Source organism: Pleuronectes platessa, chromosome 3, assembly GCF_947347685.1.
Source record: "Pleuronectes platessa chromosome 3, fPlePla1.1, whole genome shotgun sequence".
Taxonomy (NCBI): domain Eukaryota; kingdom Metazoa; phylum Chordata; class Actinopteri; order Pleuronectiformes; family Pleuronectidae; genus Pleuronectes; species Pleuronectes platessa.
The window spans coordinates 16183376-16202717 of record NC_070628.1 but is presented as its reverse complement, the minus strand read 5'-3'; the positions used below and the strand labels follow the sequence as shown (position 1 = coordinate 16202717).

The window sequence follows — 19342 nt, the reverse complement described above, 5'->3', positions numbered from 1 at the left end:
AACATCTTAATTTAAAGATATTACAATGATTTATTGTTGTTGAATAGGAAATTGTTCATGTGTTTATGTGACAATATACCAGTCAGCCATTTTAATGTTGCTTCAGGACGAAAAACTTTTATTCAAGACAAAAGTGAAGTCACTCTTAGTAACAAAACCAGCACAGTTCAGCCACACGTCCTCCTCTGACAGTGACCACGTATCACGAGACAGTCTGAGTCCCTGTGTCCCTCTGTCCACTCATCTCCTTCAGACAGAGCTCTTTGGTGGGATCCATGACGACAAGTGGAGTCAAGTGCAGACACCGCGACTGGTCCTGGAGCTCCTCCATCACCCTCGGCTCCACCTCCCTCCTCCGGCTGAACAGGTACAACCGCTGCACCTTGCTCGCCCGGTTGTTAAAGTGCATCGCCAGACAGTCGGGACAGGACGTGGAGAGGAAGGTCACGGTGACGTTGACATCGTTGAGGGTGAAGCTGCTGCCTACCAGCGAGATGTTGCAGTGCAGGTATCGACAGTTGCCGCCGAAGTTGAAGGCGCACGTGAAGGAGAGTTTGGAGGAATCGCTGGAATTGGCGAAGGTGATGACGGCGCTGTCTCTAGTCTTGAAGTGCTCCAAGTGGGCGGGGTCACTCAGAACGCCCGCGACCATGACCCATCTTCCCGCCAAATGATCGCGATCCAATGGATCCAAAGGCCGGACCAGTCCCTCACAGGCCGGGGGAGCTGAGCGGCTCAGAGTCACCGAGCAGAAGACAGCTAAGACACAAAGAGCAAACATGTCTCTGGATTATCAAACAGTCGATTTGTATAAAACTATAGTCTGGTTTTATAGTCACTTTAGGACCTCCAGTTTCACAACACTGCAAATACAAAGAGCAAAGTTTAGTCCTGTGGATTCTCTGATTGTGAAATGAAAGACAGTTTTGGTTGACAGTTTATTATTAACAGTTTTTGGCTCTCTTTTAGTTGTTTACCGAAAACACATGATGCCCACTGATTAGTGGTACTTAATATTGACTCGGGATATGTAACTGGCAGGTGGAAAAACTTGTCATGGTATTTTAGGTAGGGATAGAAAAGAATTATAAAATAAAACAAATCCCATCTTCTCTTTGTTTACTGCGTCCTGCGATCAACTTCAACAAACAACGGTGTGAAACTACAACAGTCCAAATATGAAGGGAGGCGTTTTATTATAAAAATAAACAATATATAAAGTGAAAATGTTGTGTGAAAAGACCTACTTAACTTTTCAAATCCACCTGATCACTGGTGACCAGTTTAAAAACATCATTACAGATGTTGACCAGTGTGAAGAGGTGGAATCATCTTGTGGCACTCTGAGAATATATTGTTCAGAGAGGTTCAGGGACACCAGTGACACCACTAACCTAAAAGTCTGTAGCTCCCATTAGGTGACATTTCAAACAAGATTGAGAATCTAAATTCAAAAACCGGGGCCTAGGATGTTGAATTTATGTGTCTCAATTACACATTAATGTTCAACATAACTTTATTAGCTAAGTTCAATGTAATGAGTCACTTTTAAAGAAGTGTTTTCTGAATAAAACGTTTTAAAAGTTAAATGTATACTAAAATATACATTGAACACATAATTTATTTAATCAAATCACTGAAAATACACAAAGTCAATTTTCTTTTTGAGTGCATGTGATTTTCATTGATTTTGAATAAAATATGCTCTTGATATTGTTTTTCAAAAAGTATGTATTTGTTAAACCCTGTGTGGACTGTTAGTTTGTGTTTGATTCCCATGCTAAGTTCGCACATTCCGGACACTACAAGGGTTTTGTTTTTCAAACAGTCTCACGTATTCAGATCTATCTCTACAGTGGTTTGTCGTTTCTGTGGCCTGCACCTATTATCATTACACTGTAAGGAAGAACTGCTCTGGGCTGGTGATAAGAAAGACACAAGTTGAATGTTTACTGTGTTTTTATTTGTAGTTATAGATCAGTCGAAAAGCAAGAAATACAAGTGTCATGATTTTAAATACACAATCTCTTTTTGTGTTAAATTCAGGTGAAGCCATGGGATGATAGGACAGAGAAAATGAATCATGTTCTGTCTCTCAGCATTTTTTGAGAATAATTGTGTGTGTGCCGGGCGAATGGTCTTTCCAGGCCCCTCTCTTTCTTTCAGTTTTCCCTCTGAGCTGCTGACGTCTCTTCTGGACAAAGCTCCTTCTCAGGATCCATGACCACAGGTGGAGGCATGTCCAGACACTGCACCTGAGCCCTGAACTCTTCCATCTCCTGCTGCCCGACCTCCCTCCTCCTGCTGAACAGATACATGTGCGTCATCTTCCCGGGGAGGTCCATGCGCATCAGCGTGCAGTCCCCACAGGACGTCCGGACGAAGTGTGCAGAGAGGTTGCTCTGAGCTGTCCCGTCGAAGGTGAAGCCGCTGCCTTGGAAGGAGATGTTGAAAGTAGCATACATGCACCCGTTCTCTACACGGATGGCGCGAGTGTAGGAAATGTGGCTGTCACTGTGGTTCCTGGAGAAGTTCACAGCAGCACTGTCTCTCTGTTTGAACCGCTCCAGGTTTGGCAGATGGCTCAGACTGCCGGCAACTAAAGCCCACTGGCCCTCCAAGTGTCGAAGGTCCTGTCGGTCCAAGGGCCGGACCAGGTCTTCACAGGCCACAGGGGATGAGTGGCTCACAGTCACCGAGCAGAGGAGAGCGACGGCAAACACAACCAAACACATATTGGAGAGTTCGAAGGTGCCCTGGGGAGAATGTGTTCGCTGAAGAGATTTGGCTGCCTTTATATAGTTGTCCCAAAAAGTTTCACAAATCTGAAAAAAACAGAGAGCAGAGTCCCCTTTCTGTCTGTCCCTCACAAGTGTTTACAATTATTGTTGCTGTGAGAAAAAAACACGAGCTGCATGACTTTGTTCTCTGTAAAGCTTCTGTATTAAAGCTCTGGATATTTGTGATGGAATATTTAATAGACTGTACTTATTCAGAGTGGATGTGTCTGTGAATGAAAGTTGCAAACGTTAATTTTCTGAAGTTTTTTGGTAATGAATAGACATCTGGATCTGACGAAGTAAAAACAACATTTTGGGGGTTGAAATATTAAAAGGAACTGGCTGTTAAAACTATGGTTTTTTTAACATTTGACCAAACTCTGTTTAGTTGCCAACCACCAGCAGAGCACCAGCGGTTGTTAGGGATGTATTATCAGTATTATCAGTATTATCAGTATTGTAGCTTATGAATTATAAAAAATACTTCAAACTTGATAAATCATTGCTGTCTTTCTGATTTTAAATGAATGTTTCTTTATTTATACTGTGCTGCCAGAGAGACTGTTCTGGAAATGAAGAACTTTGAAGAATAACAGCTTAGGCACACATGAACAAACATATGTCTGAATATGTAAAATATATGAACAGCTGTTGTTCCTGCAAAATATTATTCTCAGTTTGTATATATATACTAAGTAGTTGGATCAGAAATGTCCTGTTATGCAACACAGAGGCCAGAGTCCCTTCTCCCCCGGTCAGTTCTGTGACTGTCAAAAGACAAACAGTAACATTTCTAAAGTCTGATTTAATTACAGACTTAAGCTGTACACATAATAACGATGCAACAATCCTAGTGCTAGGGATGATTGTGGACAAAAGACACATTTTTAAGGAATGGAAATCACCCTCTCCCCCTCGTTCCAACTATGGAGGGCTGACCTGGTCTCAGTCATATAATGGAATGACCAACTCTAAGAATGTTCAGCCATTTGCAAGACTTGCCCAGCACCACAGCAAAGAATAATACATGTATGTGGTGTATCATTGCTTCTGTTTGCAGCATTGAACATAGATATTTGTCATTTTTATTTACTTTAATATTTCATTCCTTTGTTTTATGTACGTTTTCCATGTTTGTCATCTGTCTGTTCCTGTTGATTTTCTGTCATCACCCCCAAAAACAATATTAAAAAACAGATGTGCACATCATTCAAAGCATACTGATATGAGATTTTGTGTTATTGGAACATCTGAGCAAAAAACAAAACATTTATTAAACAAACCTGGATAATTGTCAATAAGACAGTCACAAGACATTTGAAGGCCCAACATATGTAATGCTTTAATCACTAAAGATATATGACTATGTGATAATACTTCATAATACAAGCATTGTTATAGAGATATAACAGTTTTTGGACAAAGTATTTACAGCTGGCAAATCATAGAATGCATCAAAGTTCTATTTTTACAATAGAAATGATCACTTGACTTTAATATGAATTCAAAATACATTTTTTGAGCAGTTTCATCTCAATTTCCAACAACACTCAAAACACTGATGCTATATATCTTTATAAATCTCTTTGTATATTTACATGACATGAATTATCCGCCATGGACGCAGATATCATGCCCCTCAGTCTCTCGAGCTGATACCTTTACTCTGGCGTTATGGGGCAAAGCTTCATGGTCGGATCCATCACGATAGCCGGACCCATGTTCAGACACTCCGCCTGAGCCCCGAACTCCTCCATCTCCTTCTGCGTCACCTCCCTCCTCTTGCTGAACATGTACAAGTCCTTCGAATAATAAAATGGCGATACGAACTCTCCGGTCAACAGCACGCAGTCTGGACAGGACGTGTGGAGCAAGTTGGCAGTAAAGCTTAAGGTCTTCTGCTTGAAGCTGACGATGTGGTCCTTCATGGAGACGTTGTAGTGGGCTCGAAAGCAACGGTCACCTAAACTGCTGGTTTGTGTGTAAGAGGTAGTGTTGAAGTCAACGGTAAGGCTGTCTCTTGCTTGCATGATATTCTGAGATAGGTTATTGGCCAGACTGCCAGCGACTAAGACCCATCTTCCCTCCAGATGATGGGGATCCAGTTGATCCGAAGGCCGGATCAAGTCTTTGCACATCAGAGGAGCGGAGTGGCCCACAGACATCCAGCAGAGAACTGTGACTAATACAGCCAACATGTCTCTGTGTCGTGTGCTGTCTTGCTGCTGGGTTGTTTGTGTCATGTTTCAGTTGCACCCTGGTGGCAAAGAGGATTTCTGTTTTTTATAGAAACCATCCGTATCAACCCACCCGGGGGGGGGTTTGTGATTGTGAAATTAAAGGTTTTATGTGTTTGTACTACTTCTTGTTTGCAATGGTGTTCAAAAGGTCAAGGCTGGTGGTTAGTCACATATTGTCCGAATAAAACAAACACCAATTCCCCCCAGTTTTTAATGGAACACTGGTACTTTCCTGTTAAGGACAGTTTTGATGTCATCATGGTTAAAAGGGGCATTTGGCTGAGCGTAGTATTGGAACCCCTGGCCAACTCACGCCCACCTATCTATTGGTTCACCTGCAACATGAACCAATAGAACGGCTCGAGCTGTCAATCACATTATATCCACAGTCAAATGCATACCCGGCTTTATCAACTATTCTGTATCTTGCTCTGTGGAAAAATACTTAAACCTGGAAATGGAGACCTTAAGTGACAAGTAGGATCATTTCCCTGAGACTTTGATAGAATAATTTTTGCAACCAGAACAGTGACCCTCGGCTGGGACAACACAGATTTCAACACTTCGCCCCTCCCCTCACCTCCCCCTCCCCTTCCAAACATGAAAGAGAACCTGTGGAGGCCTTCAATTGGTCATAAAAGCTCAGGTGTTTAGTTCGGACGACTGTAAGAACCATGGTAACCTCCGAAGGGAGAACCCACTCCTAATGTAAATAAAAAACTAGTTAAATATAATCTGGGGGTAAAGAAAACAACAATTCGTACAGTTTAGATGAAACACACTAGTGTAAACATAACTAGGATTATTTTATATCCAATTTCTGCCAATAGATCACTTTCACCTAAATCTTACATTCTGAACGTTAAAGCCTAAACTGTAGTCGACCCCTTATATAGTCCGTCCATTCCATTGTTTGTTGTTACCTTCATTTGCAGCCACTCCAGTGATTTTTATTGTGTTTTTTCCCTCGTGTGGGACATTTTTTTTGCGTTTCTGGAATCTAGAAATCTGCCTTGCCCTGCCTCCTGTCCTTTAGTTGCCTTATCTGGACTGCTGCTTTGTGAATGATCAATGAAATCCAGACCCTGGTCTCGTGAGGGTTCTCTGGATCCGAGTCTGATTCCTTGGCTCGTGTTACCAATCCAGTTGATCCAAAGGCTCGATAATAAAATCTTTACTGACACCAACCAATGGAAGGCAACCGTGCACACACACACACACACACACACAAACTAAATGTGCATTGAACTAATTATTTGGATAATGAGTTCGCTGAGTGTTTTTTTGGGATGTTGTTCTTCCTGACCTCACTGTGACTGTGACACATTGTTAACACTTGAGAGCAACCTGTGAATCTGAGATTTAATGTTAATCTCCACCTTCTGCCAAGAGCAATAACAGAAGTTTCCCTGGTGCAACAGAACCTACAATCTGCTTTCAGATTCCTTCCTAATAGACACACTTGAGAAACCTTTATACATAAACATATGCATAGATATTGTCAATAATCAGTTCAGATATTGCTAGGTTGATTAAAGAGCTAAAGAGGGAATGAAACCACTTTAATCACTAAATTTGTGATAATTGTATTCGGCATATAATGACTTTGCTGTAAAATACAGGTCAAAATGTGGAGAATAATAAAAAAAGGTTCCTCCCCCCTTTAATTAGTTTGATGGAAATGTAAATTACACAGAAATTAAACATCAACATTATTCTGAAAAGCTACTCTGGAGAATAAAAGCCACTCAACCTGGATATTGAGCTCATCTTTTCTGATTTTTCACGATTATCTGTAAACCCAGAGACAGGTTTCTATGAGATGGATGGGACGACATACTTCAATATCCAGCTGCATATGACCCTAGTGATCATTCTCTTCTTTAGGGCAGTTTGATGACTATGCTTCCACTTCATGTCTTGTACTGCCTCTTTGCGATGTTCTCTGAAATCCCTTCACAGTTGGAGAAGACTCCCTGAAAGATCTGATCTCTGTGGGATGTATTTTTACAGTTACAGGACAAACTGCCGTTTACTCCCCCCCCGATGATTCATACTCTGGTCTGACCCTTGTCAGGACCCTGCTGTTCACCACGGAGCTACTGATGGATGTGGCCAAGACACTGCTGGGACCCCGGCAGTTTTGTCATATTCTTGAATAAATAGGGGATTTTTTTAGACATGTGCAGGGAATACCAGCCTCATCTTTTTGCACAGCTTGTTGTAAGCATTTAGTAAAGAGTACACATGTATTATGTTATCGTTTGAAACCCTGGGATTGGATTGTTTTATTCACTAAAACTTCAGGTTACTGTGTGGTGTCTTACATGGTGTAGATAAGGTATTGGTGGAGTCCTCAAGAAATGTCACTCAGTTGGGCGCATACCTCCGCCAAGGCCCAACAGTCTCCTTTAATTCAACGATTTGTATCAGATTGATCACTTGTTTGCTGTTTGAAAGATGTGGTCCATGGAACCCACAAAGGAGGCAGCTTCCGTGCCCACTGTTGTCTACACAGCTGCAGATGGGAAAGACAACAGTTTTCATACTTCTCAGTTTTTTAACACACTGATTGATTTTAAATTGTAAGCAGTGGACGTTTTGGTCATGTCACTTGCTGCTGGTATTTTCAGTTAGAAAAACTGTTTGTCGGGGAAGCACAATGAAATCTGGGATAGGTGGGCCTGAGAAGGGTCCACCTGTTGAAACCTCGAGGATAAGGGAGGAAAGATATTATTGGACTAGTCACGCCACGGTGATGCAATAATCTTGAAATGCAACTTCCAAAGGATGTGGACCCTAAATTGAGATGCAACTGTATCAATTCCTCTTATATGCTACATTTTTTAAACAAGGTCAATGTATTATACTCTGGGAAACAGGGGAACATTTCAAAAGAAACTATTTTGCAATGTTAAAGAAAGTCAAGTTTTTGGGGATGGGACTGGATCCACGCCAAAAATTGTATGGGTTCTTTCTTGGCCCATGTCATATGACGAGGATTTGTGAAATCATAGTTTTGGTGTAATCCTGGTAAACACACAAACAAACCATACACCAAACAGACAGGGGTGAAAACATGACAAGTAACCAGGATCTTCAGCTTGAATCTGCTCTGAGAACTTTGATTCAAAGTACTTTATTATTATGAAATGTGAAATGTGATTCTGGGGACAAAGAGTAGAAATGTTAGACAAACACCCAGCTTTGTATGACACGTGTCAGTTTAATCATTAAATCATTCATGAATCAGACACTCTCAATTTCACAAGCTTTCTGTATACAGTGTACACGTCCGTGCAGAGAGCTGTGTCAGGAGCCCCTGTTCCAAAGCTTTCATACTCTCAGGTATTTTAAAACAATCTCTCTTTTACAACTAACAGTGGCCAACAAATATTCAGTGCTGCACCCTGCTGCTGATAAATGCCGTACTATTAGTCTCTATATTTTCAAAACCTGTATTACAAAGTAAATAAAAATATTCAAGCTCTATACTTGGATTAAAATGTCTCTAATACAAAGGTCAAAAAAAACAATAAAATAAATCAGCTTTAAAGTCATTAAATTAGAAGAGCATCCTCTCTGAACCTCTCTAGATCTTCGGACTTTTCCAGTTAAATCTCATATGCAGATTAGGAAAAATACCAGATGCACTTCACATGTAGACACAATTAAAATTAATAATGTTTTAGTCTTTGCTTATCTGCATCTAAATCAGGGGTTTGGGGATGCTGCGTTGCTTGGCTGGCTCGTCTCCAAACAGAGGAAATGAAAATACACTTGTGTGAAGAGACTTTCAAATGTAGAGCTCCTCAAGGCACTTAAACACTGACAAGTCCAGGTCATTTCCTCCGCCTCCTCACTTCATGTCGCAGAGAGCCAACTTCCTCTTGGAGTATAAAGGCTCGAGAGTAAGGATGAGGACGTTTTGAGACAAACGCATGGAATGTTGGCTGCGGGTGGTGGAGGGAAGGGAAGAGAAGGGTGGGTGCATTGCAACAAAGAGACAGGGGAAGGAGTGTGTAAGGAGTTGAACATCACGGAGAAGGGAGACCTGCAGACTGAAGAGGGAGAGAGGAAGTTAATGTGCAGGGAGGTGGTCTACATGACGGAGCAGCACTGGCAGGTTTTGCGTTTGGGTGCTACCGTCTCCTCTCCCTGACTCGCCCTTGTTGGGCTGTGTGTCTCTGAGTTGGCTGGGCTGTTAGCAACTGCCGCTGGATCCACCTGAGTGTGGGGGGCTGCCACCTGGGAGAGAAGGGGCTCCTGCTCCTGCTTCCCCTGCCCCGCCTCTGTCCTCTGGTTCACCTGGGGATCAGCCAGGGGCACCTCCTGAAACTGGCCGCAGGCAGTGGTAGGATCTTGGGCTCCCTCTGGTGACAATGCTGCAACTTCAACCTCAACCCTGGATGTGACGGTAGAGGGATGCGTTTCAGAGTAGACCGGCACTAAAGCCACAGTAGCGCCCTCTACGTATGTGGTTGGGGACTGCAATTGCACAGATGTTGGGTCTTCAGATTCAGATCCGTTTATGTTTTCATTTGTCTTGATGTCACCGTCCACATCTCGGTCTCCAGTGTCTGGTTGTGCCTCTGCAGTTGGATCAGATGTCTGACCTTTGTCTGGTTGTGTGAAGGTTTCTGGAGCCGTTACCTCCTCCACAGACTCCCCTTCTTGATCTGGCAGAGGGGTTTCCTGCTCATCTTCCTGGGGTCTTACATCCTCTGGTGCATCCTCCCCTTCATCAGTGATGATCACACATTCTGCTCTTATCACCAGAATTCCTTCTTCATCTTCGTCCTCCTCGTTAATATTGATGTCTGGAACATGAACAGGCTCCGATCCAGAAACACAGAGGCTCAACGCAGGCTCTGACTTCATACTCACGACACCCTCTGCAGCAGCGACTGGTCCGTTGCTGTTCTGATTAGTGTCCAAACTGAAATGTCCTCCACCGTTGGTTAAGACAACTGCAGCTCCATCCAGTCGGGGGCTTTCGTTCACTTCATCTTCACTTGTTTCTGAAAGGAAAAGAACATCAGTATAAGATAGGAGATACAGATACGAGATACATTTATTGATCCCAAACACATGCACAATCACACGACATGCAGAGTAGGGAAATTTGTCTTCTGCTTTTGTCCCATCTGGTGAACATCACAGGACACACAGAGCAGTGGGCAGCCATGCACAGCGCCCCGGGGAGCAGATGTTGGGGGAGTAAGGTGCCTTGCTCAGGGGCACTTAGACAGTGGGGTTAGGGAGAGTGCTCTTTGGACTTTGGAACAGATCCGGGTGTTGTCCTGGTAGGTATGTTGTATTGTCACCGCGAGGAATAAAGAGGAAATATTAGAAAACGTACAGTTTTAGGCTACACTCTGATTCACACTGATTATAAGCTTTCATTGTGGTTTGTGTACATGCGCCATTACTTGATTGCAATTAGATTGTTTTGCCACCAATATGCCAGCCAGCGCTCAATATGGACAAGTTTTGTATTGTACACTGCAAACAAAAATCTTCTGTTGTCTATAAACGCTGCTGATTTACGTGGGAAAGTTGTTCGTCTCCGCTGAGATGCAGCAGCTAATAAGATAACATTGTTTTAACCAGAGGCCGGAAACTGTGTAGTAATACAAGGAGACTATTTCTATTTGCTACAGACGAGAATGTCATTACTGGCCTTTGTTAAGCAATCAGAAAATAAAGCAAAACCACACTTCTGAATGAAACCAATACGTGAAATATTAAAACAATTTCAACGGTCTATCATTGGATCAACAAGTAAAAGAGATGCAGTTAAACAAGAGACTGAAAACTGTCATACATTTGACTTTGACAGTCTCAATGAGATTATTAAATCTCCTGGATCATTTAGATACAGATGGAGGGGGTCAGTTTTATTTTCAGAAGTCTCTTGTCCAGTTCAGCAGCTTGAGCAGCATGGTCACTGACAGGTCCATGTACCTGCTGCCCTCTAAAGATGCAAGTTATGCACTTGAGTTCGATTAGCATAAATATATATGCAAAGCCTTATTCAACATGCGTAATTATTCATCACAGCATGTATGAACTTTTTGTGAATTGTAGGCATGCCCTTGCCGCTCCTTCCTCTATCATGCAAATGTATCAAGATCAGTACACACAATGTATATGGAAAATCGATAGGGGGTTGCATGCTTTTTAAGGGTAAGATGTTAAGTATATAGATATATTGATGAAGATTGGTTGACATAACAAACATTTGAACTGTGCGCACCAATGTGTGTGTTTTATGCCAACTCGATACCCACCAAATGCTGTTGCATTATTGTCTCCGTTCTTCACAACAACACCACGCACCATTTCTGAGGAAGACATCATTTCATTGTTTTAAGAAGAAACTAAAAACACGGTGGAGATAGTTCTGACTAAAATGCACCAGTATCGATAATTGAGATATTATTGTATGGCTTTATTGACTCCTGAGAGTGTTTGGTATCGAATAATACTGATGCAACATTAGAAAACAACAAAATGATCCTTTTCAACTTATTTTCACAGCAAATGAAACTAAACGGGAAACATTATTCATTAATCTAATTAACATGTAGGGCTGTAATAAGTAAGAATAGCATCAGAAGTGCAGCTGTTCAGTAACAAGTTCCGCATGTGAATCACTGTCTACACTGGAAATGTAGCATTTCTGCACACGCCACACGATGAAGTGTTAGGAGGTCGGAATGTATTTTTGGATAGAATGCAGTGTGAGTGTTTAAGAAAAGTCTGGCTGATTGGATTCTGTGGGTGTTGGAGCTTTTCATGTTCCCTGAACATACTCACAGCAGACCCCATCAGTATTGAAAGAATAAAAAATGCCCACTGAAATAATTGCAACTATCTACAAGAACAGATTGATCGGTTACCTGCTGCAGCCTCATCCACCGTCACTGCCTCCTGCTGGGTAAAGAGGAAAGGAGAAGAATTAAATTTGTTCAATGGTGAGGCTGTTTAGATTTTATGCCGGCTGAACCGCTGGTGCGTTTTTAAGGGAAGAAAGAAGAAAACAGCAAATGAAATGCAAATACTGGAACATCACACAAGCTTTGACGAGACAGATAATATCCAGAATGCTGTATTTCTATGATTTCTGAAATCTTCTTCCTGTTGGTGTCTAAACAAGTTTCCATCTGACACCTTAAACAACCCAGATGACCACAGTGGATGACTGGGAGCTTTCTGCTCGGTCATTAGGAAAAATACCCCACCCAAACGATACAGGCTCTGTGGTTCTATGCAGTCTTCATCAATTGCAGAAGGTTTGGAATTGGTTCTTGCATTTTTTATTCTGGTTCCTTCAATAGCTAAAGGTTCTTCAGTTTTATTGGCGTTGAGAAATAGCATAAAATGAGGCCTGCATATAAGATTATTTTATTATCGATTCATCTGCAGATAATTTTCTTCATAGATTGATCCATGAAACACCAGATAATCATCATAATTACTTTTAAAATCATTTATTACCTTATCCTGTAATATGAGGTAATGAATTCAAAGTCTCCCCAGCTTGCCTGGTTAAAACCTGTAATAGCATTCAAAATGGAATCCTCTCTTTATGTTTACAGGTGATTTGAATTCAAATCCCAAAAGCCAAGGTTAATAGTGTTATGTTTGATTTTTCCCATCAAATATTGTCATTGCACCCTCGAGTTGAGCGCTTTTCAAATCTGGATGAACTTTCGTCAATTTTTTTTTGATTTATTTATTTAGGTATTATTATCATTTAACCTCATTAAAATATCCTTGTATTTTTTCTTTCTCACCTTACAGATTATTTTCTTGAACCCCACCTATACATGTGACACTTCAAATACAGTGTTCATATGTTGTGTTGTTGTATTTTGTCGTTACTTAATGAAAATACCCTTAACAAAACGACCCTGGACCACACAGCAGAACAGGATGGACAACTCTGTTTTCATGTTGAAAACCTTCAGCAGAGTGAGGCTGGTGAGCTGGACTTGAATAAAACATTTCAAGTCCTCCTAGAGAGGTTCAAGCGCTAAAATGTTCACGAAACAGGGCTGTGGACATTCATGCAGTGCATCTTCTGAACGAGAGGTGCTACATCAAAGGTACATTAGGAAAAGAAATGTATTATTCATGGCAAAAAGCCACCGACAGAGGTTGTGGGAAGTTGTCCGCCTAATGGAAGATGACGGAGAGAGCTTGTTTAACACATATTTCCACCACCTTTCTGTCCATAGAGTGAGTGGGCAGGCGTGTGTCTGTGTGCAAGTTCCTCACCGCTTGGCTCGCATCCTCCATCTGCTCCTCTATCTCCTCATCCAACCGCAGACTCTTTGACTGCAACCTGACACACACACACACAGACACACACACAAACACATCAAATCTAAACTAACAATTCACTTCAAGTTTACAGTGCTGTTAAATGTCCGGATTTATGGCTAAAGCCTTGTTTTATCATCCCAATCTAAGAAACAACACTGTCGGCAATTCCTTTTCCGAAACAGCCCGTTCAAATTTCCCAACCAGCAACGCACAGAGTGCTCGAGGAGTCCTGTGGGAAAGTGAAGCAGAGCTGTGGACCTTTGCAATAATAAGATTAGGATCTGGGAGCGTCGTCTGCAGGGACTGGACAACATTGTCCACTGCAATAAAGAAAAGTCTCACACTGCCTGGCAAGGGGGCAGGCTTATCTGCTTCTCACTCTCTGCCTCTGAGTTCAGCACCGGTACAATTAAAACTCAACTTTCCCAAAGTATTCATGAAGTAAAGCAGCTAAAATCAATTATATATACGTGCCCATACGTGTTAATGTGATTTTCAGACTCATGGCTGGGGGAGCCCCACAGAGGGGAGCGAGGGCTCTGGGGTTCCGGGGACGCTGGGGACGCTGGGGACAAGGGAGGTCCTTCCATCAGCCACTGGTCCCTGAGTGACTTCCTCTGCAGTGAGAGAGAGGAGGTGAGGGAGAGGAAGCAGGAGAGAGAAGAGAGTGAGGCAACATTCATTAGTTGTGTATTCTGATAATAGGATTACCTTGTGTTCCCCAAATAAATTGTAATGAAACTTGCTGATATACAGTTTTGGATTGTATCGGTTTATTAACCGTCATAGATTTTACTATACAATATCACTCATACTGTGATATCCATCCCTCTAATACTAGGCCTTTGTGAGCAGCACTGCCACACCAAGCAAAGGTGCAATATTAAATGTTAACTTCATTTGCTGGATTAGCCAAAAACTGACAGAACTGTTATTACCGTTATGGTTATTTTATCTGTTTATTCATTGATCTTTCAGGAGACACATTATTGTCCTTATGACCCAATCCCACAATGGAATAAAGGTCTGTACATTCAACATCTACTTGATTTGCTTAAAAAAATATGGAGTATATACATATGTATCAGAAAATAGTATTATATGATTTCAAACTTCAAGTAGCCTTGGCACTGATTTTAGTGGAGGCAGTATGGTGAAAATATGAAAGGAGAATTTGATCAATGCAGCTAATTTATTAAAAAGTCCAATATTGCCAATATAAGATCAGCCTGTCAACTCATTATTTAGGCTCTAGTTGCAATTCAGAAATGAATACTTTACATAAAAAAGCAATATTATAAACAGAAATCTCGCCAAACATATTCTAACATTGGCATTTGTTGTTATCCAAATGCCTTACTGCCAAATTAATTCAATGCACAAACGATAACGATCGCAAAGATACGGCCAAATGCGTAAAGAAATGTCCCCACCTTTCTTATTAATATATGCCTCAGAAATATGGAAATAAATGTAGAAATGTATAATACATAAATAAATAAATAACCAAATACATAAATAAATAAATGTAGAATAAATAAATAAATAAATGTAGAAATGTACGAATAAATGAATTATTAAATTAAGAAACAGATGAACAGATATAGGCATTTTCATCGCAAACTATACTTTTCATTTATTTATCTATATATACTTTTAAAATGTGTTTCTACGTAGTTTTTGTCCTTCAATTTACTATCACTACAAACCACACATCATACCTGCAGACATTAGTAAAGTAGTGAGGGTGGGTGATCTTTGGGAAAGGCCAAATCAAAAAGTGAGGATTGAAAGAGTAGAGAAGTTAGATGTACTGAGCAGTGAAGAGGACAGAGTGAGAAACTGAGGTGGGGATCATAAAGTTCAATGTGGTTATTTGAGGGGAGGATGAGATTTAAAAAGGTGAGAGACAGAAACATCTTCCTCTCAGTCATCCAAGAGAAAGAGCTGGTCTGAATTTTATAGCATGTGCGGATGCTGTATTTACCTAATTTCTATTTTTGTTCCACCACTGCTCTCCAGGAAATAGACATGACCCAGTGAATGAAAGCTGCCTGGGGCTACTTACCATTCCCTCCTGACACAACACCAAACCAGGAGCTTTCAAGTTTTACAAAAACAGGAGCGCAATTCTCTGTAGTTTGTCGAGCTGACTGAACATCGTTTTCAAAAGAGGTTGTTACAACACATACAACAACAACACACAACTCCTTTAAGGTTGATACTGATTTAATACACAGCAAATATGAGCTCAAACTGTAAAAACCTCTGTAGATTTGGTAATGCTTTGTAGGATATTAATTTACTTCAATAATTTGTTAATTGGTGGTATCACTGGGGACAGAGCTTTAAAACAGAAAAATCTTAATATAGTTATAGTATAATATTTACTTTTAATTTGATCCATTTAGAAAATTAGAACAGTGTGTTCTCAGCTCTGTTTCCAGGACACTGTCAAGAATATATTATGCAAACATTGTCAACTTTGAAGCAAGATTTTTTATTTAAAGATAAGATAAAACACATCCAAGCACCAAAAAAGTGGGAAAGATATTCACTTTAATTTGAGCTGAAGTTGCCAGTCAAACTATTTCCCCCAACATATATATTTCCATTGTTATTTGTTACAAAACTACTTTTTTCATGCTAACATATGACAGAGCAGTTGTGTTATACTTGAGTACCAATAACTAAGGCCGCAGGGTGACTTCTGCTGCAACCAGCTGACCTTGGTTCAGTTGCTTGTTTTAGCCCTTGTGCATCTGTACAGTGCCCTTGAGCCTCTTGCCTGTTCTAAAAAGGCTGAATCGGATGCTGAAGAGCAGAAATACTGTAATTTGTAAAAAATCGAATCAAGTGAAACTGACAGGGTTATAATTTTTCTAAACTATCAGGATATAAGCACCAATTTCTGACTTTCTCTTACTGTACAGCCACTTGCTGTTTGCAAGCTTGCAAGATGAAAACATTTGACAAACCCCAAACTCCCCTCTAGTCTGTGGTCCGATGTTTCCAAAATCTGGCAACAGTTAGCCAGAAGCTACTTACTTAAGTGTAAACGTCACAAAACCATCTCTGTGTTTTCTCATGTGGCACAGAACAGGCCCCACTCTGTTCCCCTCCCTGTGCCTTTGGCTAGTGAGGCACAGCCCCCTCCAAACCTTCCTGCAGGTCAGGAGCTGTGTGTAAGCTGCTGCTCCCTCCTATCACATCCTTACATCTACACCCAGGGGTGAACGCCAATGTCACAGCTAATGAATGCACGTAAAGCTACTATGATATCACCTCCTGTGAGAGCGCAAGTGCGGGAGTAATGATTCCAAATGAATCTTTCAGGCCTGTTGAATCGTGAACTGTGACCTCATAGATAAAATGCTATTAATGGAGTGAACATATATGATGGGGGTGATGTGTAAAACATTCTCTTCAGTGCACACTTGCATTCCTGTGTGGTCGTAAAAACATGATGCACACATTTCACACCATTTGAGGAATGTGCCTCAGGGTAGTGCAACACAGTGCAGTAGGAAGTGGGAACGGCAGTCTGGAAATGATGTGAAAACAATAGAGCAGCTCCGTGACTTTAAGAGTGTGTAAACACTCACATTAAAACCGATTTCAGCAAAGGGAGGCTCGCGTCTAACCTTGCGAGAAACTGGCAGAAACAGGAAGTGTGGAAGGTTGCGTGTGTGCGTGTTTTTGTTTGTGTCTGTGGAAAGGAAATAAATTTGGAGCCAATCTGCTTGCTAACAAGCTGGAATGAGTCTGCAGGGGATATAGCTGAGTGAAATTAAAGCTTTGCGTCTCTGTCTGTGTGTGTGTGTGTGTGTGTTTGTGTGTGAGAGAGAGGGAGCGAGAGAGTGAAAGAGACGGTTTAGATTATCCCAAATGTGTGTGTCACACCTTGAGCTGCTGTAGTCTGATCTTCTCATCCTCCAACTCTCTCCTGGTTTTGTCCTGCTCCTCTTGCTGCCGACGCTTCTCCTGAAAGCAGACGGGTGGGAGGGAAGGAGAAAATGACAAAAATATCAAACACTAAATGAATGAAGAGGGAGAGCAGGAAAAGCATGACTTTATTCAAACAGATAGAACGGGAGAAAGGGTGACTGGTTAAATGGTTAAACTCACATAAAACAATCTGATGAAATGGAATAAACAGAGAAAGGGAAGAAACAGCAGTGAATAAAACATCACTGAGAAAAAGTAAAAACCGGGACACCTGGTCAGCCATCTGGCACAAGGACACAATCACCATAGACATCAGGTATACTATATATCCCATAATGCTCAGGGCTCCAGTCCGCATGGCAACCTGGAGTTGTTTTCATATGACAAGGGACACCCTGGCTCACCACAGTGCACAGTTGATCAATTATTTAAGAGTTACAGGGAGCACAGCTTAGTCCCATTACCAGCTCTCTCTATACAGACAAGTAGGCGAACGAGCCGAGTCGTCATTTTGCTGGTGGTATCTCATTTGTAAACCTGCCTATAATTGATGATAACTTAAGCATGTTGAGAATTTCTCTTTTTGTGCCAACAAATCCAGGAGATCCTACGAAACCAGTTACATCCTCAAAATATAGAAATGAAAAGCCACAAAAATAAAAGTTAGGATCTGTTGAAATAAAACTTTTCAAAACCGAGATGTCTAATTTGGTGTAATATCAGCTTCTGCCATGTAAGAGCCACAAGCCTCTGCTCAAGGAAATGTATTTGACTTTCATGCATTGACATTATATCCTTGTTTCCATAGCGTTTTGAGCAGCTTGCCAATAAAAGATCATCTGAAGAGCAATCTGCCTACACAAGACCAATGGTGAACCATTACCCTGAAAGCCTGGTGCTGTTTCCTGGCTGAAATACAACTTTAAAAGTTGATGTTATCTAGTTTTTTTTTGTCAACAGGATTACAAAAAAAAATCCTGACAGAATTTCATCGAAACTTGGCGAAACGAGAGGATATGGGCCAAATTTTCCATGAATCTTGATGAAAAAAAAAAAAAACATATCTGGAAGACTTATATCTATGATGACAAGTTGTTGCAGAACCAAGTAAAAACCTGTTTCTAGCAGTATTAAATGTGGATTTATTTGGGGGGTGGGCAGGGTATTTTTCAGTTACTGTAAAGGATTACAAACCTGTTGCTATCAGCAATGTCAAGCTGAGATAATGTGGGTTCAGTTGGGAATAAAAAGTTTACACTGTATGCATCTTCAATAGATTCAGAAGTATGTCCAAACAATCAAACGTGGAAAAAACATGCACTCCACCGGGTATCATTCTAGTTAAATTATGCATTTGTTCTGATTACGGTGCAAGGAATAATGGAAATTGATTATTCAAATCATTAACTAGCAATTAATCCCTGCTGCAGTTAATTACTTAATACACAGCACATTTCCATTCAGCCTGTGGAGGTTGTGTCAGATAAATCATTTGTATCTTAACGGTACATGAATGTCATTTTTCAGTGAAATGCTTTGGGAAAGAATAACCTCCGCATTCAGGCAGATACCGTAATCTGTCAGAGGGGGCGGCTGCTGACCGTGAACAACCCAAGCATCTCTGCTGTCAATGTTAATATGATCGATTCAACTCTGTGCACGCACAACACATAATCACTCGCCTGGTCCATCGAGAGAAAGATAAATGTGTGTGCGTGTTGTTCCCAATACTCACAGCAATGGCCTCCAGTCTCTGTTGGTACTTCTCCGTCTCATCCATCGTGCAACCTGTGACACCACGAGACAGGGATGAAGGTTTGAGATCAGAGATTAAACAAATATGAGACAAGTCAAGTAAATAATGTATTGGACAGAATTTGACTGTGCTCACTGGTCTGAGAGAATGAATCCAGGCCAAGATTTCAGATGAAACATTTGTAAAAAAAAAAAAAAAAAAAATCACTCGAAAACCTATTTAGCATTTTTTTCTTCTGTTGAAATATTCGTCTTTTAAGCTGGATGGCCTGTTTTTTTTCTTGT

General features: G+C 41.1%; 1 protein-coding gene across 4 annotated transcripts in view; it reads right to left on the bottom strand.

Annotated features, from left to right (window-relative positions):
• Window positions 1–8226: 8226 nt before the first annotated feature.
• The window catches only part of palm3 (paralemmin 3), a 31621-nt gene continuing 20505 nt past the window's right edge, over window positions 8227–19342 (bottom strand). The window contains exons 2-8 of one of the 4 annotated variants that reach the window (XM_053419083.1): window positions 19038–19090; window positions 17258–17338; window positions 13835–13971; window positions 13307–13373; window positions 11926–11959; window positions 11314–11367; window positions 8227–10041 (exon numbers count right to left, since the gene is read on the bottom strand). In XM_053419083.1, the coding sequence (XP_053275058.1) occupies window positions 9122–10041; window positions 11314–11367; window positions 11926–11959; window positions 13307–13373; window positions 13835–13971; window positions 17258–17338; window positions 19038–19082 (1338 nt within the window). In that variant the 5' untranslated portion in view covers window positions 19083–19090 and the 3' untranslated portion in view covers window positions 8227–9121. The remainder of the gene's footprint in view (window positions 10042–11313; window positions 11368–11925; window positions 11960–13306; window positions 13374–13834; window positions 13972–17257; window positions 17339–19037; window positions 19091–19342) is intronic. The other 3 variants (XM_053419085.1, XM_053419086.1, XM_053419087.1) reach the window with 3 other exon arrangements.